This window comes from Nelumbo nucifera, chromosome 4 (assembly GCF_055504915.1).
Source record: "Nelumbo nucifera cultivar China Antique chromosome 4, China Antique-T2T, whole genome shotgun sequence".
NCBI classification, from domain to species: Eukaryota; Viridiplantae; Streptophyta; class Magnoliopsida; order Proteales; family Nelumbonaceae; genus Nelumbo; species Nelumbo nucifera.
Genome location: NC_142652.1, coordinates 11,894,305 through 11,919,595, shown reverse-complemented (window position 1 = coordinate 11,919,595; position 25,291 = coordinate 11,894,305). Strand labels below are relative to the sequence as shown.

The 25,291-nt window shown below is 38.8% G+C and overlaps 1 protein-coding gene across 10 annotated transcripts in view; it reads left to right on the top strand.

The window, feature by feature from the left end:
• ULP1D (UB-like protease 1D) overlaps positions 1 to 25,291 on the top strand; it is a 34,832-nt gene that overhangs the window by 5,709 nt on the left and 3,832 nt on the right. For 3 of the 10 annotated variants that reach the window (XM_010244673.3, XM_088904159.1, XM_010244679.3), the window contains exons 3-12: positions 5,757 to 5,851; positions 5,957 to 6,228; positions 6,400 to 6,486; positions 8,445 to 8,493; positions 17,252 to 17,334; positions 17,431 to 17,463; positions 17,584 to 17,679; positions 18,146 to 18,248; positions 18,737 to 18,834; positions 23,710 to 23,880. In XM_010244673.3, the coding sequence (XP_010242975.1) occupies positions 5,757 to 5,851; positions 5,957 to 6,228; positions 6,400 to 6,486; positions 8,445 to 8,493; positions 17,252 to 17,334; positions 17,431 to 17,463; positions 17,584 to 17,679; positions 18,146 to 18,248; positions 18,737 to 18,834; positions 23,710 to 23,880 (1,087 nt within the window). The remainder of the gene's footprint in view (positions 1 to 5,756; positions 5,852 to 5,956; positions 6,229 to 6,399; positions 6,487 to 8,444; positions 8,494 to 17,251; positions 17,335 to 17,430; positions 17,464 to 17,583; positions 17,680 to 18,145; positions 18,249 to 18,736; positions 18,835 to 23,709; positions 23,881 to 25,291) is intronic. The other 7 variants (XM_010244674.3, XM_010244675.3, XM_010244678.3 and 4 more) reach the window with 7 other exon arrangements.

Here is a 25,291-nt window from a genome sequence, read left to right as displayed (position 1 = left end):
TCAATGAGATTTCTTTGATCCTCACTTAATCTTTTAAAAGGAAGAGTTATGGGGAAGGGTCTGCATTTCCAATTCTCCTTATAAAGATTTTTATAAAAAGAAGTTTGCAATTACCTTGATTTCTGCAACCGATTCACCCACCTTATCATCCCAAATAAGCTTGCTGATTGTGGAAATTTTGTTTTTTGCATTTGCTAGCTTATGGAAGTAATGAGTGTTCCTATCCCCAGCTTTCAGCCATTCTAATTTTGCTCCCTGTCTCCATTTTAGTTCTTCCTTGACTGCTAATTTGTCAAAAACTACCTATGCTTGAATTCTTTTCAATTTTAATTCTTCTGAAATTGGGCCTGCTTCCTCTGCTCTATCAATTTCATCAATAAGACCAAGACAAGCCCTCTTCTCTGTTTCTGCATTCAAATTATTTTCTATTTTCCAGATTTTTAACTTTTCTTTAACTGCCCCCAACTTTTTAGCTAAAACAAAAGAGATGGACCCTTCCACCTGCACTTCACACCAGAAAGATCGTAATAACAACAAGAAATCAGCCTCTTCAAACCATGTATTCTCGAACTTGAAAGGAGTTTTGATTTTGTTCCTATTTCCACATACCAGCTGAATTGGAGCGTGGTCTGAGACAGGTCTCGGTAGAATCACTTGCTTGAAATCAGGAAAGAGCTCATCCCAGTTTTCAGAAACCAGGAATCTATCAAGCATGACAAGAGTTGGATTATCCTGATTGTTGGTCCAAGTAAAACTTCCTCCCACTAGAAGTAGTTCTATGAGCTTCAAGTTGTTTACAAAATCAGCAAATAGACACATCCCCCTTGATCTCCTGCTTCTGATATTTTTTTCTTCAACTGACAGAGTGATTTTGAAATCCCCACCAATTACCCACGGATGAGAAAAAGAGCCTCTCATTGCTTCTAATTCTTCCAAAAAAGAGTATCTAAGATTTATTTCAGTAGGACCATACACATTGGTCACTTGAAAGATGCTTCCATTAGCTAATTCCATAATGAGAGAGATGGAAAAAGAACCCACCCTGTATGAAATCAGTCTACACATAGTTGAGTCCCAAAGGGTGGCCAAGACCCCAATATTACCCCTTGCCGATTTAGCTCTCCATCTCACCTGATCCTCCCCCCAAATACTCTGAACAATTCATGCTTCCAAAGGTTCCAACTTAGTCTCCTGAAGCATAAGAATCTGAACTTTTGCTTTTTTGACAACCTCACACACTATTAACCTCCTTCTTCCCGACCCCAACCCTCTAACGTTCCAAGATAAAATTTTCAAATCCATTAACAATTTTAAAAGATAGAAAGAAACCCAACCCCCTCCCTTTCTACTTCTTGCTTACTCTCACCCCCCTTGTAGTTTCCCGCCCTGTCATTTAAGCTCCAGTTTAATCTCATCATTTCCCTGTTCTTTTTTGAAGTAGTGCCCCCTTTTTTACAGCTAACTTTCCCCTTTCCATGAGAATTCTGTGCTTGATTCCCTCCAAAAATTTTGTTGTTTCTTCCTCCATCCCTTATAGTGAAACTCCCGAAAATTTCCCTAACCCCAGTAATTTTGAAGAAACCTAAGAGGAGGATGGAGAAGCCTTAGAAAACTTATCTTCCTGTGTCGCAACAACTACATCTTTTCCTTTGTTGACGGTGGATAAGATATTTCCATTTCATTGCAAAGAGTCTTTATGGATTGTGTTCGGATTAGTCGTCAAACTCTTCCCCTTCTTGCACAACATATTGGCTCAGCTTCTGAGATGAAGAATCAACCACCATAATTGGCTGTACCTCCATTGGCTCCTCTTCCACAGAATAATAGAGAGTTGATTTGGAGTTGATCTTGAGTCCTCAGAAGTTTGCCGCCGCTGTTGATAAGGGGAACGAGCTAAACCAGCGTTTTCCTCTGTGTTCTCCAAAGAGAAGGAGCCAAGGCCAGATCTTTGTTCAATCGGAGAAGAAAGAGAACCAAATCTTCTCGGGGGTTGGCTAAGCCACTGGGGCCCAAGAAAAGCTTGGTTGCTGTTGGTTTGTTCCCACCGAGGTGGTTTGGGTTCATTTATGGATTTCCTGGTTTTTGTTTTCTTCATTAACCCATTTCGGCTGGGAAGCTGAACCCAGTCATGCGGGTTTTGGGATTGGGTTTGCTCTAGAATGACCGAATGGGTTGGGGGGGTCTTCTACCGACCCCTGTCTTCTCTCCTCTGAAGTTCTCAGGCTGTCCTCCACTACCTTACCTCTTTGAAGCTCCTCTATGCATTCTTTAATTAAATTCTTTAATTGGTCCACCGCCAACACTCCCCTCTCATGTGAAAAGTTAAAAAATTGAATCTCCCCCTCTTTTGGGCTTCTCGAGACACCATCTCTTCCATCCATTTGTTTGAAGATCTGACGGTTTGTATTCCCCATCTCTTCATCTTCTTCATCCTCTCTTTCACTGGACTCCAGCTGCCGGGATCTCTGCCTCTTCCCCTGAAATGGTGTGGGAAGGCTAGTCGTCACTTCTCTTTCGTTTTCTTTTGAAGACAAACTCTCCTCCACGTCTTCAATAATAAGGGTTTTTGAATCCTCTCTTTCCCCTTGCTTTCAGAGGGTTCCATCTTCTAGCCGACAGGAGGACCTCCGGCCAGATTCTAACCGTGAATGGATGTAGTTGGAATACCCCATCAGACTTGCAAGGCCTTTTTTCCCCTTCTCTTTTCAGGTGGCGGATAAAAAGGGGAAGGACAATGTGGAGAGGACTAAGGGCTGCAGTATGTTGGACACTTTGGGAAGAAAGAAACTCTAGGATATTCTTAGAAGCTCAGAGTGGAGCAGCAGATCTGAGGGCTATCATTCATATTAGGGTGGTACAGTGGCTGAAATCTTTGGAGCTTTTCACAGATTACACTGTGGATGGCATGTTGAGGAAGTGGGGTGAAATTGCAAATTGCACACAGACTAAGTCAATAATGAGTGTGGCTTGGACCCTTCCACCTAGTGGATTTGTGAAACTAAACTTTGATGGGTGTAGCAGGGGAAATCTGGGACAATCGGGGATTGGGGGTGTTTTTAGGGATGAAAATGGGGTCATTTCTGCTATTTCTCAGACCCAATTGGAGTGGGTGACTCCCTTAGAGTTGAGATCTTTGCAGTTATGGAAGGAGTACAGAAAGCTAAGGAGTTGAACATCAGGAAACTCTTAATTGAAGGGGATTCAGAGGTGGTGATAGGGTGGCTGATTAAAGATCACAATGGCTTATGGAAGTACAATAATGAGAGGAGGAATTTCAAGTGGCTGGTGCGGGAGATAGAAGTTAAGATTCTTTGGGTTAAAAGATCGGCTAATTTCCTAGTTGACGGTTTAGCTAAACAAGGGGCAGAAAGGGATTCACTTTTTGGGCTAAGCTGTAACTATAGTGTGTTTTCCTTCTTTTTTTCTTTTCTTGAGGTTCTTTGTTGCTCTTGGAAGATAAGCGTGTTTGGCTTCCTATTGTAAATCTTCTTTTGATGAGTTAATGAAAGTGTTGTTGATCAAAAAAAAAAAAAGATTCTAACCGTGAATAGAACCTCCCCAGCAACAACTTCCACATTGTTGGGGATGTTTTCACCACCACACACCTTCATCCTGACCCACTCACAGGTTTCAAGTTCCATCGGAGAATCGTTTGTTTCCAGAAATCCCCCACATCTATCCCCAATCGCCTTGACCACACTTGGACACCAGAGGATTAGGGGAAGGCCAAAAATCCTTACCCAGATTGGGTTGTCGTGGACAGAATCAGAGTCCGCTTCCGGGTAGAAGCATCCGGTACTTGCCCCCCACCAGTCCAGAAAAAGTTGATTTCTTCCCATCCACCACGGGCTGTTTCTAAGAATCCAGCCTGCATCATCCTTCGACGGAAGAATAAAGAGGAAAAGGTCATCCGCCATTTTCTTTACCTTCACACCTTCCACCTCCCTCCATACTCTTTTCGCCTAGTCCCCTACTTCTCTCACCCCTACTCCCCACCGGAATCTCCCCACAAGGCAGCCTCTTAGGAATTCTCTTCTCGCATATACCCCTCGTTGGTCAGTAAACACGACCACGTTGTCATCACACTGCTTCAGCTCTGCTGCACCATACTCCGGCCACACACCAGCTGCTGCTGCTTTGCTATAGGTAAAATTTTTCCTCGTTCTTGCATCCGAACCTCCCCGAATATACCAGTTCTCTGACTCCTATCTCCTTCTCCCCACAGAGGTTTTCTTTGGAATTTCTCTTCGAAACATTTGGGTTCTCCACCGAATCAGCCTCCACTTTCTCCGACCTTAAGCCACCATCATCTCCGACCTATTTCTTTGAATAGCTTATTTGGAGTGTTTTACAAATAGCTGAATCTTCAATTCAACCCTCCGAAACGGGGTTTTATCAGTAACTGTGAGTTCTTTTTGGGAATGCGGATAAGATCTGCTGTTCCCATTTTCAGTAATCAACTTGCCCCTGCCTCTGAGCAAATTGGGAACACATTTACACAATGAATCAGCATTAACAGAATTACCAGCTACTGAAGAGCCTATGTTCTTTTTACCATTCTTCCGCATTGTCATTCTGTGAGGATTATCAGGAACATCAATTATCTGATCAACGTCCAAATCCTCCATATTTTGCTTCTGTAAATTAAAAATCTCAAAAAAAAGAGCAACTATCAATCGACATTGACAAAAATGGTTGAACATAGGGTTTTCTTTCTTGTTTTTGTTGTAGGAGTTCACTTTTTTCTTCTTTTAATCTTCACATCCCTCCTTGTTGTGGTTTTGGGTTTTTTGCTAGATTTGTTTTTTTTTTTTTTTTTTGCAATTTTCTACTTGTTTGATATCTTGTTTAAGTTTGTTTTCCTATTGTTACTGAGCAAGTTTTACTCTTGGGGGATTTTCCCATTCTTTTCTTTTCATTTTTCATAAAATTACTAAACTTGCTAAAAAAAAACCAAATTATGACTAGCTGAGTCTTAAAAGGTTCTTAGAGGGACTTAACCAGGGCAAAAGAAAGTTTGCTCCTCCTGTCCAGTCATTAAATCTAGAATCCAACAGCTGTAACAAGAGACTAAACCCCTGAGGCTGTGTTAAGGAAGTCCAAATCTGCTCCTCACACTGACCTCACAGCACATCCCAGCTGCACATTGGGAACATCTCCTGTACTTGTATGCTCTGTTATTCATGGGGAAGTGTTCCCAATGCACAGTGGGATGTGCTCTGGGGTTGGTGTGAGGAGTAAATCCTGATTTGTGTTGAGGTTAGAAATTCCTTTAGAACTTTCACTCAACTTTCTGTTTCTCTCTTGTTTTCTGTCAAACCAAACATAGCCTAAGGCTTGAATGGATTAGGGAGGAAAAATAGGGGAAATGCCTCTCCTCTCTCCCTTTCCCCTCTTGAACCGCATAATTACTCTGTCCTTTACATAAGGGTTAGTTAAGCCATTACTTGAAAAAAGTTACCCTTGCTCAAAAATAAGGGTTAAACTCAAACCATTAGAAATAGAAAAAAGTTAAACAGTTGATTTTTTTTCTTATGATATTGTTTTCTGTTTGGTTTTGCTAGTGTTTAATGGATGTTACATAGGGTTAGTTGTGTGATTCATGACCATGAAGCATGCATTCCTTAACATACATTTTAAGCAATCACCCCCAGTATTTAATTTATAAACTGTGTTTTAATGATGAGACGTGTTAGGGGACTTGTTTCTATGTATTCCTAACTTCTAATTTCTGATGTTTTTTTGGGGGTTTGTAGGTGCTGACAGTGGTTTGAGCCGAGATGCTCCATCATCTCAAGCATGTCCACAATCCTCATTTTCATCTTTATTTGTGGAAAAACTTGATGGAAAGGTATACATGGTTTGACTTTTTATTTGATGTGCATGGTTTGTTGGTGTTTGAATTGTGCAAATATGCTCATATTTTTTCGCTCTATTTCTTTTCTGGTGCCATCAGCCAGATGGTACTAGTCACACCACAGATAAAGCGTTTGATAATGAGTTATCCATTTTGCACTGTGGAAACAAAAAAAATACAAGATCAAATGGACATTTCTCACATAAGGAAAAGAATGGATCGAGAATGTCTATAAGACAATCACCTTTTAGATGCTCTGGCAGTTACAATCTTGATAAAGAAAAGGTTGAACTCACCAATGGTGATAACAGGGGCATTGCTTCCGGTCCTTTTCTCCACAGCAAAAGTTTGTCCAGCCATCTCTCTAAAAAGTATGCATTTTGGATTTCTAGTGCAACTATCTTTTTCTATCTCTATGCTTGCATGATGTTCCTGGTGTGACTGCAGATATTTGAACTGTACACCCTTTATTCAAGAAAATCTGTGTCAATAATTGTAATAAATATGCCCGAGCTTTACTTTCTGGTAATGTGTTTGTTCAGATTCTGTGCTCATGCATTATCCTTGTCAATGGTCTTTTGCTCTGCTCCTGAGGAATCCACAGGGTCCAATCTCATACAAGATTCTCAGTATGTTTTTATCCTTGTTGCAGTTTAAACTTGGATTATACCTGCTTGCCTTGGAGAAGCCTATAGACACAAGCAGATTCTTGTTAGTTGCAGGCATTCTCTTGAAACGTTTGCTTCTTTTGACTTTTGTGAACAATTTCACATATCATTGCTATGTGAATTGCTTAGATGGTGAAAAAAAATGTTGTGTTTGCTCAAAATCTCAAATGATGGAAAAAAGTTTCTTCTGACCTGTTTTTGGCATTCTAAAATATACATTCCTTCATAACTTGAAGCATGTGTGGGTGCTGGTGCCAAACCCAGTTATGGATTTTGTGGGCATGATTTTAAGAAACTTTATATGCAGTGAAACCATTGCTAAGTTGGGCATTGGTGGCCGGCGTGTTCCCATCAGAGAGCTGGTAGCCCAGGAATAAGAAGCCCCAAGGACTGGGTTCATCAAGACGAGACATGCAAAGGACAAATAACAGGAAAGGTACAATCCCACCCATCCTATGAAAAGAAAGAGTTATGACCTACAGTCGTCAAGCTTTCATGGACAGGAGCAATGAGTGAGCTGTCATCACTGCTTTTCTAGGACTGGGTTCATCAAGATGTTTTTATACTTTTTAGAATTATGAAGCAACATTTTATGAAGAAAAGAAAGGAAGCACAATACAAATCACAATCCTACCCAAGTATAGTAAGAGACTATGCAAAGGACAATTGACACCGCAGGGAAGAAACAATCCCACTATATCTCCTTAAATAAAGAATCCTAAGAAACGAAAGACTTGTGACCTACACCTGCCAAGCTTTTGTGGACAGGAGCCATGGGTGAGCTGTAGACTCACCACTGCCTTTCTAGGGACTGCTACCCCCTGTGCTGATAGAGAGACTAAATGGGCAATAAAAAAACAAGTGGCCTGTTGATTCAATGGAAGGTAAAGTAAAGGGCCCAGATTATATTCAGGGATGGACAGTAAAGTGATAGAGAAGCACGATCAGTGGTGCTTCAATGAACCTGTTCAGGTAGGTTCTAAAATTAGTGGATTCCCTTACTGATGAGGTTAGATGGGAAATGCTTGGGTAGGGTTAATCTGTTCTGGGAATCCATAAGGAGATAACATTTGTACTTGGTATTGTTGACATATTGTGATGGTCATTGTTCTACATTGCTTGGTCCCCCAAAGTACACTGAAGTTTGGGGGTGTACTCTCTCTCTCTCTCTACTTTCATTCTAATAAACTCTCTTTATGTTACTGGTAGAAAATATTCACAGGATTTTTTCTGTGATGGTATATTGCTGCACTTGAATTTAAGTTCTTGATTGCTGGCATCATCAACTGTTTTGTTCTATCTTTTTAAATTAGCCACTCCCAGTATTTGCTTTGTTCTATATACTGGTTTTCTAGATGATGGAAGAATGCTGAAAAGCATGACATATGGAGTTATGTGATCAGGGGTTTCAATAATCTGGAAGTGTCATAACCAGCCAGCATTAGCATTTAATTCAATTTTGCTTAAACATTTGGATTATTATTATTATTATTTTTTTGATTCTCAAAATAGAGATGATCATTTTAGGCCCTTTAATTTGCTAATTGCAATATATTTATTTATATGGGTATATTAGTGGCCTACCTGTATATATAGGTATCCTCTCATACATGTTTGACCATTGTTCCCATTCTTCCAGTGGACTGGGCCATAGTTATAGTTGCACCTTTCTTGTACAGAGTTCTCTAGCTTAGTTTTTTTCCCCTACTTCTATATATCATTTGGTTCATATGTAATGGCGTTTTTATAAAATATTTTTGATATCCATTTAGTTATATATCATTTGAACATGTAATTTCATGTCAGGGTCCATCTTTCTCATGGATTATGTAGGGTGTTTTGGTGCTATACTGCACTGGTTCATTCATTCTTAACCTGAATAGATGCTTTCTGATGCTAAAGTTGTAACTTTTTGCCAGGAGGAATGCTTCTCAAGTTCAGTCACCACTCAATTCAAGAACTAGAAAGGTAAACATCTTCCAAACAATTTTTTTTTTTGATCAGCAAGATAAAATTTCTTTATTAATGTCTGAGATTAGATACAAGTGTTTTAGCTACTCAGTAACCCAGAATACATCAGAATACAGCTTGCCCCCAATGCTTAGGTTTGTTAGCTTCCTCTTTTACCACTAACAGATTACAACATTGCCCAAAATAAAATAGATCTATCAGCTCCCTGTTTTGCTAGGACAATTGCCAACACATTCGCTGTCCTTCTAACCCAGCCAAAATTAGTGTTCAAGCTCTGCAAGAAAGTCAATTTCCCTAGATGCAAATTTGTATTTCCAAGGGGCTGAGTTGGTTTTCTTAGCCCAAGAAATAACCAATAAGGAGTCTCCTTCTACTTCCAGCTTTCTAATTCCTAGCTGTACTACTAGTTTTAGTCCTTGTAATAGAACCATTGTCTTAGCCTTAACCAAGTCTCTGAATCCAACTGGTCCTGAGAGCCACTACAACTCCTTGATGGTTTCTAAAGACTCCCCCTATACCTGCCCTTCCTGGATTGCCAAAGGAGCTGCCGTCAAAGTTTAACTTTAGTTTATTTGGCTTCGGAGGTTTCCATGCCAAAGGAGCCATTATCTTCCAAACATTGTTTCATTGATAAAACCATTTTATATCATTCTTATTGAATTTTCTGTGCCTGGTTTTGATATAGATATCATGTTTCTTCCATTTTTGGCCTACCAAAATTACTGCTTCTTCCATTTTGCCTTTATGCAATGGCTCATGTTGGTGTACTTTGGTTTTTTCAATGCAATACTACTAAACATTTTTTTTGGATCAATAACTCTGAAAAGATTTCATTACAATGCTACTAACATTTTCCCAACCACCCATGAAATGTGAACTTATTTTACAAGTCCATGAATCTAAGCTGGACCCCTCCCAGATCATTCAATTTATTTATTTATATTTTTAAGCTTGGTTGGTAAAAGGATTGAACAGAAGACCAGCAGCAGTTGTGTGGTCAGTCTGGATGGAAAGAAATAACAAAATTTTTGAGAGCAAAGCTTTGCAGGAGGAGGAAATCCTAAAGAAGGTGGAGTTAATGTTATAATCATGAAATAAATGGAGAGGTGATTGGAGAATCATAGGAAACCTAGAGAAATGACAGGTACGGGTGAGAAGGACTTTACAAAAGTTGGAAGATGGAGGTTGGAGGCTTTGATTGAAGCGAAGAGTTTCAAGTTTGAAGAAGGTAAAGGTGTCTTGAAGATCAGAGAGAGTAACAGGGCGACAATATTGGCGACGAAGGAGATTATAGCATGGGTGAAAGGTTTTGTTGATGGTGCTATTAACTCATGTAAGGAGGAAGGCTGGAAAAACTCTATGTCAGTTCCTGGTAAGACCTTTGCAATTGAACTGAAAAGGAACAACAAAGGTTGGTTCATAACTGTGACTGAGTTTTTTGGTAGAAATGGAGAACAAATGGTCTATGTACCGAAAGGAAAAAGGCAGAGAGGGTGGATGGCTTTTGTGAAGGAATTGCAAGCTTTCCTTGTTGCCTCGACTAGAAAGAAGACAGAGGAAGTGAAGGCATCTAGTCAGAAGTCCAAGGGTTAAGGCAGGAAGACCTAGGAGGAGGGAGGTACGGTTGAGACTACTGGGAGTGTTAACACACAAGGCTCTGGGTCTCCTGGCTTGGTGGTTGTATGCTCTTAAAATCACCAGAGAATATGGGTAGGATCAGGGACGGATGAATGGAAAAAAGAATGGTCTTAGTGGCTGATAAGGGAGTCAAAGACTGGAAGGAAGTATTGAATGCAGTTGCAGGGGAGTTAGGTATTGGCAATGAAGCAATGTTAATCCCGTTTACAGAAAATAAGGCCGTTCTTGATGTAGGTGACCAGGAGTTAAGCTTCAAAGCAGTGGCTGTGGATGGAGTCCTTATATAGGTCCAGAACTGGAGCCCAAGCTGTAATGAAGTTGCAGTCCAAGATGGGTGCACCCAACTGAAGCTTATTGGCCTTCCTTTCAACCTCTGGCGGGATATTAGGTACCCATAAGACATTCACTTGGTCAAATCTCCAAGCAAGTCCCATCTGCTCCAAGCTGGATAGGGAAGTTCTCTCTGGATTGGGAAGAACATTGGGGGAATTTAGATTCTAGAGTTCTTCCTAGATTGACCTCTAACAACTGGCCTATTGTGATCTGCAAGGAGCAGAGGAGTGGAGGACCTTCCCCATTTAGGTTTGAAAATATGTGGTTACTCCATCCTGGGTTCACTAAAAGGGTAAGGGAGTGGTGGAGTGAGTGTAACCTAGTGGTGCAATGGGAAGGGATGAGATTCCTTAAAAAATTACAATTTTTGAAAGCAAATATCAAGGAATGGAATCAATTGGAGTTTGGAAGGATTGAAGAAAGAAAGAGAACTTTGACGGACCAAATTGTGAACTTAGATGTGAAGGAAGAGAGGGGAGAGTTTGGAGAGGCAAGCAAGGAGCAAAGAAGAGGTTTGAGAAGACAGTTAGAGGACTGCCTACATAAGGAGGAAATAAGCTTGAGTAAAAAATCTAGATGTAAATGGCTGCAAGAGGGGGATAGGAATACCAGGTTCTTTCATTCTCTAGCTAATGGAAGGAGAAGGAGAAATTTTATTTCCAAACTGGAGGTAGATGGAGTTAAGTTGACACAACAAGATGAGATTTCGGGGGCCTTTGTAGGACATTTTAAATCTATTTTAAGGAGGCCTATGAGTAGGAGGGTGTGGTTGGAAGGTTTGGACTGGCCAGATGTGGGGGTTGATAATAGAAGATTGGAAAGAAGGTTTGAGTTGGAAGAAATTAAGGAGGTTGTTTTCTCTATGGATAGAACAAAAGCTCCAGGTCCAGATGGTTTCACAATGGCTTTTTACCAAGATTGCTGGGATACTTTGAAAGATGATCTGTTGGTGGTGTTTGAGGAATTTCATAGGAGAGGAGTGGTTAACCCGGTGTGAATTCCACTTTTTTAGTTGTGGTTCCGAAAAAGAAAGATGCATCCCACCCGAAGGACTTTAGGCCAATCAGTTTGGTAAATAGTTTGTATAAGATCCTTGCTAAGTTGCTGTCTCTGAGATTGAAGGAAGTATTGCTAGATATCATTACACCAAATCAAGGAGACTTTGTGAGTGGAAGGCAAATTACCAACCGAATCCTAATTGCTAATGAGAGTGTTGAGAATTTCAGAAAGGATGGGAAGAAGGGAGTGGTATGTAAGCAAGATCTGGAAAAGGCTTATGATCTAGTAGATTGGGATTTCTTGAGGAGAGTTATAACCAAATTTGGATTTGGGGATAGATGGTGCAAATGGATTATGGGATGTGTTTGGAATTGTCATTATTCTATACTAGTGAATGGGGCAGTGGTTGGTTTCTTTCCAACCATTAGGAGCATAAGACAAGGGGATCCCCTATCTCCCTTCTTGTTCACATTGATTGCTGATGTTTTGGGGAGATTGATTCACAGAGTTGACTCTAGGGGTCTCATTAGAGGATGAAAAGTTGGAAGGGAGGAATCCCCCCTCACCCACCTACAGTTTGCAGATGACACGATTTTGTTCTGTGAAGGAGGAAACTTGGGGTATATTAGGAACATAAGATTGGTGATACTACTTTTTGAACGAATGTCAAATTTGAAGGTGAACTTTGAGAAAAGTTGTGTAGTGGGTGTGAATTTGGAGGAGGGAGAAATTAGTGAGAGTGCAGAAGTGCTAGGGTGTGAGGTCTCAGGATGGCCATTGAAATACTTAGGATTGCCATTGGGTGACAATCAAAAGAGGGAGAGTTTCTGGAATCCGGTGGTGGAAAGATTTGAGAAGAGACTTGTATCTTGGAAAAAGAATTATCTTTCTCTTGGAGGTAGGACAACATTGATTAAGGCTACTAACAAATTTACCCATCTATTTCCTTTCAGTGTTCAAAATCCTAGTAAAGGTTGCTAACAGACTGTAAAAGATGATGAGAAACTTCCTTTGGGAGCCGGGAGAGGAGAAGAGAGACCATAGGGTAAGCTGGAAGGTGGTGACAGGGAGTAAAAACAATGGTGGTTTAGGGCTTGGGAACATTGGAGAAAGGAATTTGGCATTCCTGGGGAAATGGTTGTGGAGATTCCCACTGGAGAAGGAGAAACTATGGGCCAAAATAGTGGTAAGCATACATGGGCTGGAGATAAACGGATGGGATGCTGGAATCCGGGCTAGGACCACAAGCACCTTGCCTTGGAAAGCCATTCATGACTTATTTACTTGTTTTTTCCCCTTTTATTAGGTATGATTTGAACTCAGGTAACTCAATAAAATTCTGGGAACAAACTTGGGTGGGGAATGTGCACCTCTAAAGGACCGGTTTCCTTCCTTTTATGCCCTTTTTGGTTTTAAAAATGAGCCAGTTTCCTCTTTCTTGACCCCTTCTTCTTCCATTTATGGGTTTGGTTGGAATTTGGGTCTGAGAAGGGCTGTGAGAGACTCAGACCTGACAGTATTTCGAGTCTCCTCCTTCTTCTTGATAATGTTTTCTTGGACCCTACTAAGGATGACTCTAGAATCTGGATCCCCACCCCTACTAGTTCTTTCTCCTGTGCCTCCTTCTTTAAAGTCCTAAGCCAACTCACCAATCCTGTAACCGCCCCTTTCCCTGTTAATGAGGTTTGGTGCAGGCCAATTCCTCCTAAGGTTGGTAGTTTTTGTTGGGAAGCCTTTTTGGAAAGAATCAACACTGGTGATCTGCTCCAAAAGAAGAGACCCAATACTTGTTTGTCCTCTCATTGGTGTGTTCTTTGTAAAGCTGATGGGGAGACCGGTTTTCATTTTCTGGTGTCTTGCCAATTTGCAAAGTCTATTTGGGAGTGGGCTTTCTCTCTTTTTAGGTGTACTTGGATTCCTCCATCAAATTTGCAAGGCCTTTTTGCTCCTTTTTTTAGGTGGTGTATGAAAAGGGGAAGGACTATGTGGAGAGGACTGAGGGCAGCAGTATGCTGGTCTTTATTTATTTTTGATAGATAACAGAAAGATTAAAAAGGAGGATACAACGGGAGGGAGGGGTAAAATCTCTTAACCTTCCCTAAAAGTTTACTTCATATTACAAAGCTGCCCAGAAAAGAAAAGCTCTTCCCACCTCTTGCTTAGCCAAAGAATCTGCCATGGAATTAACACACCTTTTAGTCCACTGAAACAGAACTTCCATTTTTTGAGTCAAATGTTTAATTTTCTTTTTATCATTTAAGTATTTCCACAAACTGAAGTCTTCTTTCTGCAGCCACCTAATAACCAGGCTCAAGGCACCTTCCACCACCAGTTTTCTGATATTCAGCTGCTGTGCTATTTTATTTCCTTCTAACACTGCCATTATTTCAGCCCTAAGAGAATCCCCCAACCAATAGGCCCCGAATACATTGCAATAATTTGGCCTTCTTCATCCCTAAAGCTCCACCTAAACCTGAAGGACTTGGGTTTTCTTCGTTGCTTCCATCAAAGTTCAACTTAGTGTAACCCAAGGGTGGAGGAACCCAAACTGGAGAAGGGGTAGATTTCAGGGGAGCTAACCAAGCCATTTCTTTCCAGTTCTTAATGATATCTCCTGCTGTGTAATCTTCAAAAAGCTGCAAGGTCTTAACCCAATGAGCCACCCTAATGGAAATTACTTCAATGATAGCTTCCTTATTTATTTCTTTTTTCAAGGAATATTCTTTGATTTCTTTCCTCCTACACTGTCCAACATATTGCTGCTCTTACACATCTCCACAGAAATTTACCTCAACAAGCTCTGCACACTTGGAGGAGAGGACCACCTGCAACCAAAGAGAGAACAAAACCAGCACCAGATTTCTGATACAAAAGGACAGGAAACCATTAAGTGATAGCAGCTCTCACCATTCTCCTTACATAGGATGCTGTCTTTATGGGAAGAAAGAAACTCCAGAATCTTCTCTGATGTAGAGAGAGGTGCTGAAGAGCTGAGGGCCCTGATCCACATAAGGGTTATTCAGTGGATGAAGTCCCTAGAGCTATCCACAGAATATACAGTGGATGACATGTTGAGGAAGTGGGGTGAGATTGCTAGCTGTACCCAGACTAAAGCAGGGATGAGTGTGCCTTGGACTCCCCCACCTATGGGTTTCATAAAACTAAACTTTGATGGAAGTAGCAAAGGGAACCCCAGACAATCAGGGATTGGGGGTGTCTTCAGGGATGAGAATGGGGTTGTTTCTGCCATGTTCTCAGGCCCAATTGGAGTGGGTGACTCTCTCAGAGCTGAGATCCACGCAGTTATGGAAGGTGTCCAGAAAGCTAGGGAGATGGGTATCAGAAAACTCATAATTGAAGGGACTTGAAGGTGGTGGTTGGGTGGCTGAACAAAGAAGATAGTGGTTTATGGAGTTATAGTAATTTGAAGAGGAAATTCAGATGGCTGGTTTGAGAAATGGAAGTTAAAATCAGTTGGGTAAAAAGATAAGCTAATTCTTTTGCTGATGGGTTAGCTAAACAAGGGGTGGACAGGGATGTCATGTTCTGGGCACAGATGTAATTTAATTTTCTTCTTTTTCTGGTTTCTCTCTCTCTTGTTTCCTCTCTTGGGGCTCATGATGTAGTTGGAAGATAAGAAAGTTTGTCTTCCTCTCTGTAATTTATTGTGATATTTAATGAATTGTGTTATTGATCAAAAAAAAAAAAAATCCTAAAGGTGGTAGGGGGAGTTTGTTCTTGGGCATTGGTGGATAAGGCTGTCATGCATGTACCTGTCCATTCTGTCTTAAATGGATATGGTCTCTTTTGAGTGTAAATGGGGAGCTTTCTTTTTCGTAAGGTTCTTTGTTTTTTGTTTTCTAGACATTGGGTGGTTCAATGTACAGTATCTCACTGTGTTTGGAGGGGTATATCCCTGTCAGTAGTTGAGCATGTGCTTTCTTTTTCAATTTAGTATAACACCTTTTCCCTTATTTAAAAAAAAACTTGGATTATCCACAAGGAGGGAAGGATCAAAGAAATCTTGCCTATGATATTGAACTGATGAGCTGAAGCTGCACTTCTCTAGTACAAAACTCACTTTGTGCTTTCAGAAAATGTCCTTTTATTTATTTGTTTATTAAGCTCCTTGTGTGTAGCTTGTTGTTCTTCGTAGCGTGTTGGATTTATAGATTTTTGTAGGGAAGAATTTTTTCCTAGTTTGAGCTTCCTGTTCTCTATGGATTTTGTGTTGTTTAGTTCTTTATCTGCATTAATTATGTCATGTGGATTGGTTTTTTTTTTTTTTTGATGAATAATAATAAGTTTATTGATTCAGAAGCAACTTTAGAGTGAGTTCATACATCATCCCAATGAGAGGCACGAGCTGCAGCCCCTCCTTGAATCTTACAAGTAAACTAGGAAGGAAAAACAAGAATCACAACTGAGCCCAAAATAATTCTTCCCTATTTACCCCTTGCTTAGCTAACACATCTGACAAAGTATTTGCTGATCTCCCCACCCACTGTACAGTGACCAACATATTACTTGTCAACCAACTAAATTTCTTCATTTCATTCTTGTGTCGCCACATAGCCTCTTCAGAATTTTTCAACCAACCCCACCACCACTTTGGAATCCCCCTCAATTATTAGGTGTTGTACCCCCAGCTGGTTTGCAAATTGCACCCCTAGTACAGCAGCTAAAAGTTCTGCCCTGATGGAGTTCCCAATTCCCAATGTCATGTGGATTGGTTAATGCACTTTTTTTTTTGGGGGGGGGGAGGGTGCATTCTTATCCTCTTTACTTGTTTCTTATCAATATTCTTCATTTGTAAAAAGAGATGCAATAATGCCCATGATTTATGGAGAAGAATGTATAGTTGCCATTACTCATTAGCTGGATGAGATTAAAGACATATTTAATGGGTCTTGCAGACTTTGTTACCAGATCAAAGAGTCATGATTCATGGCATCTAGGGTGAACTCTCATTTCACTTGGTCTAGAGATTGGCCAATTCAATTACTAACATGTTGTGATGTAAAAAATCTAATAGAGCTTGCTCACAGAATGTTCTTTAAAACACTAGTCCTAAGAAAAAAAAAGAATATGATAATTATGGTGATATCTCAATCACAAGGAGCATTTGACAGATTTTGGATGGGGTTACTAATTAGTAATTGCCAATAAGCTGATTGGTTCTAGAAAAAAAAGGAAGTAGGAGACCTGGGCTCTTATGCAAAATAGATGTGGTGATTGCCATCACCGTGTCGACTGGGGTTTTCTTGGCTATATTCTAAGGAAGATGAATTTCTTAAAAAATGGCTACATTGGATAATATGTCTTCAAAACCCTGGGATTTTCTTTTACCTTGAATGGGTATCTGAAAGTTTCTTTTAATGCTCAAGAGGTATCTGACATGGTGATCATTCTCTTCCCTTCTGTTAATTTGTTGACAGAGGCTTGTAGCAATGTGATCATTAGAAGTAGTCATGACTTGTGAGCATGACCTGTTTTCATGCCATCTTTTTGCAGTTTATGTGGATTTGGGTTTCTCCATTCAACTTCTCTAGATTAGATGATTTAGTTATTTAGTTGTGCTTGATTGGAACATGATGAGTTGGATTATGTGGGTCAATTTCTGTTCATTTGTATGTTTTGTGATTGTTTTATTTAAAGATATACTCTGGCATTAAAATTTCAGGTTAAAACTTTTAAATTTTTTGTCCCTATATTATTATCTCATTTATTTTCCATTAGGTTTGTCTCTTACGTACTGACTTAATCGATGTTTATTTTTATGAAGCATGGCCAGGCTCTTGTTCTTGTGGATGAAGAAGATTGTCTGCCCGTTGAGATGACAAAACAGGAAGATGGACTTGTTGGGAGGTGAAGTAGATCTTGCAATACATATGCTTCTGTTTCTGTTTACAAAATATTTAAATGGATGCTGACAATTATGTTGACGTGTGAACAATTTTTCAGGTTGAAAGATAACAAAATATACTACCCATCAAGGTAGCCAAAAGTTTTTCTTCCATCCTTTTTTTCTTTCTAGAGGTGATGCAGGACAAGGTGTTCTTGCAATTGCTTAGGTTCTGACCTGCTTTTTATTATGCTTCTATACTTGACCTACAGAGATGATCCTGAATCTGTGGAACTTTGTTATTCAGACATTAAATGCCTTGATCCTGAAGCTTTTTTGTCATCAACTATTATGAATTTTTACATTCGGTAAGCATTTGCAATAGTATTCAGATTACTATCCTTATGTCTGTCAAATACAAAAGAAAAGAAATATTGTCATTTATGCATATTATCTAGGACACTGATCAACCAAATGTTTGAAAGTTGTGGAACACAAATTCTTAAACTATTTGCTGACATCAGAAGTACCATCTTTATCAGTTGCAATCTGAAATAGCATTCCTTTAATATTTGTTATGAGTGGAAAAATGATAAAAAAGAAACTTCCAACAGATAAATAGCTCTGCCCTCCATGAAGGTGTAAAAGAGACTTATCTTCATTTGTTATATTGATTTTTTTCTCTTATCATTTTTTCTGCCTTCATGACATTGTTGGAGATGTGGTTTAATTCCACAAGTTCATTAGCTGCTTTTATGGTCTTTGTTGGAAGGTTTAGGCACACAATGTTATTGTGGATCCTATTTCTAATAACTTGCTTTTACACTTTGGTAGATATTTACAGAGGCCTGCATCCTTGACAAGTAGACCAAGAGGAGATTATCATATTTTTAACACATATTTCTACAAGAAGCTTAAGGATGCTGTATTGTGCAAGGTATTTTTCTTTTGGAACGTTTTCACAATGATGCTTCAATTTCAGTAAATTCAGTCTCAGTTCTGGTGTACAATTCAGCCAACTTGGTAGCTGACATAACTATGTACCTGAGTTGCTAAGGGCACAAGGTTGTTGTATTGCTGTCAAATTCATAGTAATGATTTGGATAGTCACCTAGATGCGATTCATTGATACAATCTGTGATAGAGGAACACTTGACATTTATTGGGCCAAGATAACTGTGTTATTCCCCTTCATGTAACTGAAATTGTTCATAATAGAAAATTGAATAGTTTTTTTTTCATATACTTTATTCAACCCATAATCTTAAAACAAATTACTAGGATACATGGTCCAGTGTCTAAATATATTCATTTAGAATCTTAAGGTTAGACTTACTATTTTGTTTCCAGAATTATATTAATTTACTTGAGAAGTTTTTTACAAGCAATATCTTACTTTAGCATCTCTTCTATTGCAATTTGTAGAAGAGTGAGAAGGATACTTTCTTTGCTAAGTTCAGGAGGTGGTGGAAGGGTGTCAATATTTTTCTTAAGGCATATATACTTTTGCCAATACATGAAAAGTAAGTTGATTTTGATTTTGGTATACGTGAAATCCATTCTTATGAATTTATGTATCAGCTACCAATTGTGAAATGTTGTTTCTTTCTCATGCATTCTCTCTCTCTCTCTCTCTCTATTCCTATCTCTTCTTATTTATTAAGTGATGGATTGATGGCTAGAATATTTTAAAATTACCAATAAATCTGATGTAAGATGGGGTAGGAGTATACAGTGATGGGTCCTAACTCCTAAGACTGATTTGATTGTCCAGATTAAAAAAAATTATAATGTGCAAAAGAAGCAAATAAAATGAACTATGTGCTAATTCAAAAGAAAAAAAATCAAGAATCAAAGATGTCTAAAACCAATGAAAAGAATGTTGAACCAAGATAACATTGAAATAAACACGTAGGTTCTCCTGACATTAATGCCTAGATGTTTCCTTAGGAATTAGCACCTTCATAGTGCTTTTGTTTTAAATTGTGATCATTCTTGGCCCGGTCCGACCCAGCCAGGCCTTGGGCTCAATACTTAAAGCCTGGCCTGGCCTGCAATATATTATATATTTTTAAGTATATAATATATATAATATATTTTTATATATTATTATAATATATGTATTATGTTTTATATACACACGTATATTTAATATATATAATATATTTTTATATATTATTATAATATATGTATTATGTTTTATATACACACGTATATTTTATTTTATATTAAATGTTTATTATTTTATATAAAATATAAAAGTTTTAAGTTTTATTTTAACATATAAATAAATATTTATGAATTGACACATGTCAGCACATGTGTCAAAACAACACTTGAGTCAATTCAAATATGAGAATTGTCCTTCTAAGCAAGGCCTTCATTCTCATTCCCTAAGCAATGTGTGACTTGGGAAAACATTCAATGGCTGAACTAACTATTTAGTGTTGTTTCAAGTCCTCCATTGCTCAAGAATGGGAATGAAGGCCTTGCCTTCATCTATAAAAGGATAGATAGGTAAGCCAAGCTGAACCAAACCTAGTGATTCAATGAGGCCCATGTCTTATTTTTTTGTGCCTTAAGCCCAAAGCCTAGCCAAACCCAATTTAATTTTGGCTTGTGTAATGTTTTTTTGTATGTACTACATGTTATTTAATTTAAAAAATTTAAATAGTTAATTTTTATTATTTGATGTCATGGACCCAAGGTCACTTACTCATTAGGCTTGGCCCGGCCCTATGTAAAGCTATGCCTAGGCTTGCAATCTAGGTTTGGGGTGTGGGCTAGGCCGGGCCAGGCCTAGCATAAAGTCTTTATCATTGGTGCTAAACTCGGCCCAGGCCATGATCATATATAGGTAACTAGACGGAATTTATTGTTTTGTGGAAAAAGAATTAAAATGTACAAGTGGGAGATGTGCCAAGCACCCCAACCTCGAGTTTTTTATATGTATACATATATGTATAAACATGTATTTTATCAATAAAAATGTATAATTATTTTTGAGACGTAACATGTGTATATATAAATATTATTTTATGTTTAATTTATATTTTTTAATTCGGTTTTTAATTTTTTATTTGAAAAAATGCTAAAAATTGCAATTTGAGGCCCAAAAAAGGGTTTTAGTGAAAATAGCGAGGGGGGGGGCAAGGTGCCTTTGGTTCCTTGGGACGCATAAACTTGAAAAGTTACCCAAAAAAAAAGATCACCCCAGTTGGACATTAGAGTGCAAAGTTATGGCCTATCGGCCTCTGGAATTTTGCACATACATTGAATGTGCAACCCGCAACCCAGTGACTGGGTTGAACGGGTAAGTGGGTGAACTGCTTGGGTTCAACAGTTTTTGACCAGATCAACATTCTTTGATCAACTGGCGGGTTTCAGCAGAATTGGACCTGGAATCAAGGTCAGGTGACGGTTTGAGCAGTTCAACCAGCTGGATCAGCGGTGGGTTGAAAACACTGATTTTTAGGCTATCTGATTCTACTCAACCCACAAGTTTTCAATCATACATTCATACACTCTGAACAATATCCCCAAAAAACAATTGATTTCTGGTCAATCCTTGTCTTGCTATTGAGTCAGCGATGGTGTTAGCTGATTTATTGTACTCTTCCTGCAGTGGTTCTATTCCTCCTTTGAGGTTCTTGGTTCTCTTTTAGTTGCTTGTAAAAATTTTCTAGTTTCCTCTACTTCCTTCTCTCCGTTTGCTTAATTTTTTTTTTCTTTTTCTATAAGCAACAGTTAAAAGAAATAGGGCACCTCCTTACTGTCAAAAGTTATAGACCGCATGGTACAAAACGCCTACCCCCTTTTCCTCACCATTATCAGTATTAGATGTTTCCCTTGTCATCTTTCCCTTGCCTAAGCAGGAGCCATCAAAGTTCAATTTTCTTTTGCCTTGTGCTGATGCCTCCTATTCAGTATAAATTTGTCATCTTAGAGAGTAGATTACAACTGTTTGCTGACCCATAGTGATCCCCTTCAGTTGCCAAATCCCAATGGGCAATTGTGACCACAATGATTTTTATTAAATACTCCATATTTTTTTGATCAATATTAAATACTCCATATTTTGTTCTTTATTTAGAAGAATTCTAGCATTCTTTTCACCACATAAACTCCAAAAGACTGCAGCTCTGGTACAATGCCACAAAGAATGAGAAAACTTTCAATGGCTATGATCATAACCAAACAGAAGAGAATCCCTTAGACACACACTCACTCTCTCTCTCTCTCTCAGTATCATGTTTTTATGGATTGGAAGATTTAAACTAATATAATTAGTTACAATCCTTATCTGAATTTTTAAAACAAGTCAATTCCAGAACTAATACCTACCAATGTAAATTGAAAACCAATAAAATTCTAACTTACAGAGTCTGAATTGGCTAACTTGCTCAATTCATGTCCATTTGGGTACTCGGGCAAGCCATGAGAGAGATTAGATAGATATAAAGAGAGGTAGAGCCCACATTGAGATGGGCCAATTGCTCAGCAAATGTTTTTTTTTTTTTTTTATAGGAAATGGTAACTTTCATTAGATAATTAAAAAGATTACAGGCAGGCTTACCACCCACAAAAAGGATGGAAAAAGAAAATCTAAAACTTACAAACAGGCCCAAAACAAAGCCTCCCTAGTAACTCGCCTAGCTAAAGTGTCAGCCATTCCATTTGCTGACCTTCTTAAGTGCACCCCAATCTCCCTTGCTAAGCTAATAATCTCTCTTAGCGGCTGTCTAAGAGACCACACTCCCAGGTTTCTAGTTTGCATCCTCCCTATTACCAGCTTGGAGTCTCCTTCCACTTCTAATTGCTGCATGCTCCATTGTTTCGCCAATTTCAAACCTTGAAGTAAGGCCATTACTTCTGCCCTTAATGAATCTCCCACCCCAATTGGGCCTGAGGAAAGGGCCAAGACTTTTCCTTCCTCATCTCTGTACACACCCCCAATTCCCGACGGACCTGGATTACCCAAGGAGCTTCCGTCAAAGTTTAGCTTCACCTTGAACTGAGGCGGTGGTTCCCAACAATCTTGTACCACAGAGGAGGAAGACAAGGATATAGCTATAACACTCCAATTTCTAATCAAGTCCGCTGAGGAGAAATCCTTGAAGAGATGATGTTCTTTTGGCTATTACCCTAGATAAACAAGGGGTATCTAGGGTCTAGGGAACAACTATTTTGGGCTTTATTGTATGTATGATGTTATCATGGTGGATAGGCTCTTGTGGGAGCTGGCATAAGCTATTTATTTTCTGAATTAATAATATATATTTTTTCTGTTACTAGAAAGGAGGAAAGTTTTGACACTTCAAATTTGAGCGAGCTGATTTAGAGTTGTGATTTCATACAACATCCAACGGAGAGGCGCGAGCTGCAGCCCCTCCTAGAAGCTTACAAGTAAACTAGGAAAAATATACAGGAATCACAGCTGAGCCCAAAATAATTCTTCCCTATTTACCCCTTGCTTTGTTAACACATTGGCCAAAGTATTTGCTGATCTCCCCAACCACTGTAAAGAAATCCACATATTCCTTGTCAACCAACTAAACTTCTTCATTTTGTTCTTGTAGCACCATATAGCATCTTCAGAATTTTTCAACCAGCCCACCTCCACCTTGGAATCCCCTTTAATTATCAGATGCTCTACCCTCAGCTGGTTTGCAAACTGCACCCCTTGTACAGCAGCTAATAATTCTGCCCTGATAGAGTCTCCGAATCCTAAAGGACCCGAATAAAGCAAGACAATCTCTCCATTCTTGTGTAGGTTCAAATTATTGAACTATGACTGAATATTTATCCCTTTTCCACTCACATCAAACTGTTTTAATTGGTGCAAGTTCTGGTAGACAAGTCCTGCACCAATAGTATCTATATAGCTTGGGATCTTGCGTGTGGCAAGTGGCAGGATAGTTGGTGCCCAAACTGTCCTATATCCATGTGACAACTTCTGTCCAAATAACTTGCCACCTGTGGTAAAAGGCTACTTTTTGGGCAGAAAGAACCCACTCCTTTGATTGATGGTTTCAACTTGCTATATGGTCCTCCACATGGTGGAAGGTGAGCGGAGGTGGATCATCCAGCAAGGAGGCATGGAGGATTGCCTCATATAGATTTTATTTCAAATCTCCTTATGGTAAGTCATTGTTCCTGGAAAATTGAATTGTCTTTTATGCCAAGGAGGCATTTTTTCAAGTGACTTATATACTTAATGAAAATAAGAATGAGCCAAAATCTTGAGGTACACCAATCTCCATGTAGAACCATGGGCTACCAGTTTAAGCATTGTGAAAGAGTTGGTTTTAAGGATTATGTGATGATCTTCCATTTGTTTGGACTTGAAATGTACTTAAAAATTGATAATTAGTATCTTTTTCTCATTTTATATGTAGACAAAGCTGCATTCTGTTCTTGATTTTCTCTGGTTTTGATGGCGGCAGTCTTCATTGGAGCCTGGTGATTATTTGTTTTCCAGACAAGGAAGATGAATCAGGGCCAATTATACTCCATTTGGATTCATTGGGATATCATATTAGTAGCCAGATATTTGAGAACATCAAAAGGTGAGATGATGGAAACCCTTTCCATCTAAGGCGGTTCTGTTTATTAGGTTCCTTCTTAAACTCATGGGATTTTAGTATGGGCTTACAGTTAAATAGTTTTGTTTTCGGTTGATGCTACGTGCTTATTTATATCTAAAATTTGTCATTGATATGCTTGGCTTGTGCAACAAGTGTAGGATATTAAATCAGTTCGAGATCATAGATTAAGTAGTCTGGATGACTGTGTTCAAAATCTACAACAATGGTTTTGAAAATCTTTAGGTAAGGTCCACCCAAGGTATCATATAGATATCTCCTTATTCACATCTCTGCTAAAGGCCTACTTTACCCAGATATGACAAGGAAATGGATGGATGCTATTGGTTATGAAATAGAAACTAAAAATTGAAGTATCTAACATGATGCTTTTCTTATTCTTTGTTTGAAAATGGTGGACCAATAAAATAATTCCACTGACATTGATGTAGCTCATAAAGATGCTTTTCTTATTCATTTCTTTCCAAGTATACCGTCATAAAGTGAAAGGAAGTATTTCTTAGTTAATCACTTAATTTGATTTTTAATGCTACAAGCCCTGGAACCTTCATTGGATAGGCTCTGTTGTACTTGACGTCTTGACCTATCAAAGAGTAATTTGAGTACTAAAATCGTTTATCCTATATATTATCAGTGTTGCATGGACTCTCTAAATGGATGAAGAGTTTATTTGACATTAGTTGGATTCTGACGCTCCTTGGTTTTCTGAGGGGCATTTCTACATTGTTTTCTTTTTTTCTTCTAGCGTAGTTGACATAAATGAACAACTAATTCACAAAGGCTTAACATGTTTCCTTTGTTGTGAATTATCTGTTCATTTATGTCAAATATGCTAGAAGTAAAAAGAAAATATTATGTAGAAGTGCCCCTTGGAAAACCAAGGTGCGTCAGAATACAACTAATGTCAAATAAACTCTTCATCCATTTAGAGAGTCCATGCAACACTGTGATTGTATATAGGATAAGGAGTTCTAGTGCTTAAATTATTCTTTGATAGGTCAAGAAGTACAATGTTAGTCAATATGAACTCCATTCAACAGTAACACTGCTGAAGGCATGGTTTTATGGACTAATGTGTTGTGTAGAGAGGCTATGGACAGCACAGGCAATTCATTAGCAGGTTGGTCCTTAGCTTGCCAGATGTTTTTGTAAGAGGTAAATCATGCCTGCAAAGTTTACAAACATTTATTGTCTTTGATTTACTTTGCTTTATGACTTGGCCATAATCTTGAATTTTGTGGGGGTTTAAGTACCAAATTATGTTACAGCAACGACTCTTTTCTGGGAAGTATTGTATAGGGAAAAAATGATTTACTGTACTCTGTACATGTTATATTTGTATGAGTATTGGAATGATATGGGTTCATAAAGCATG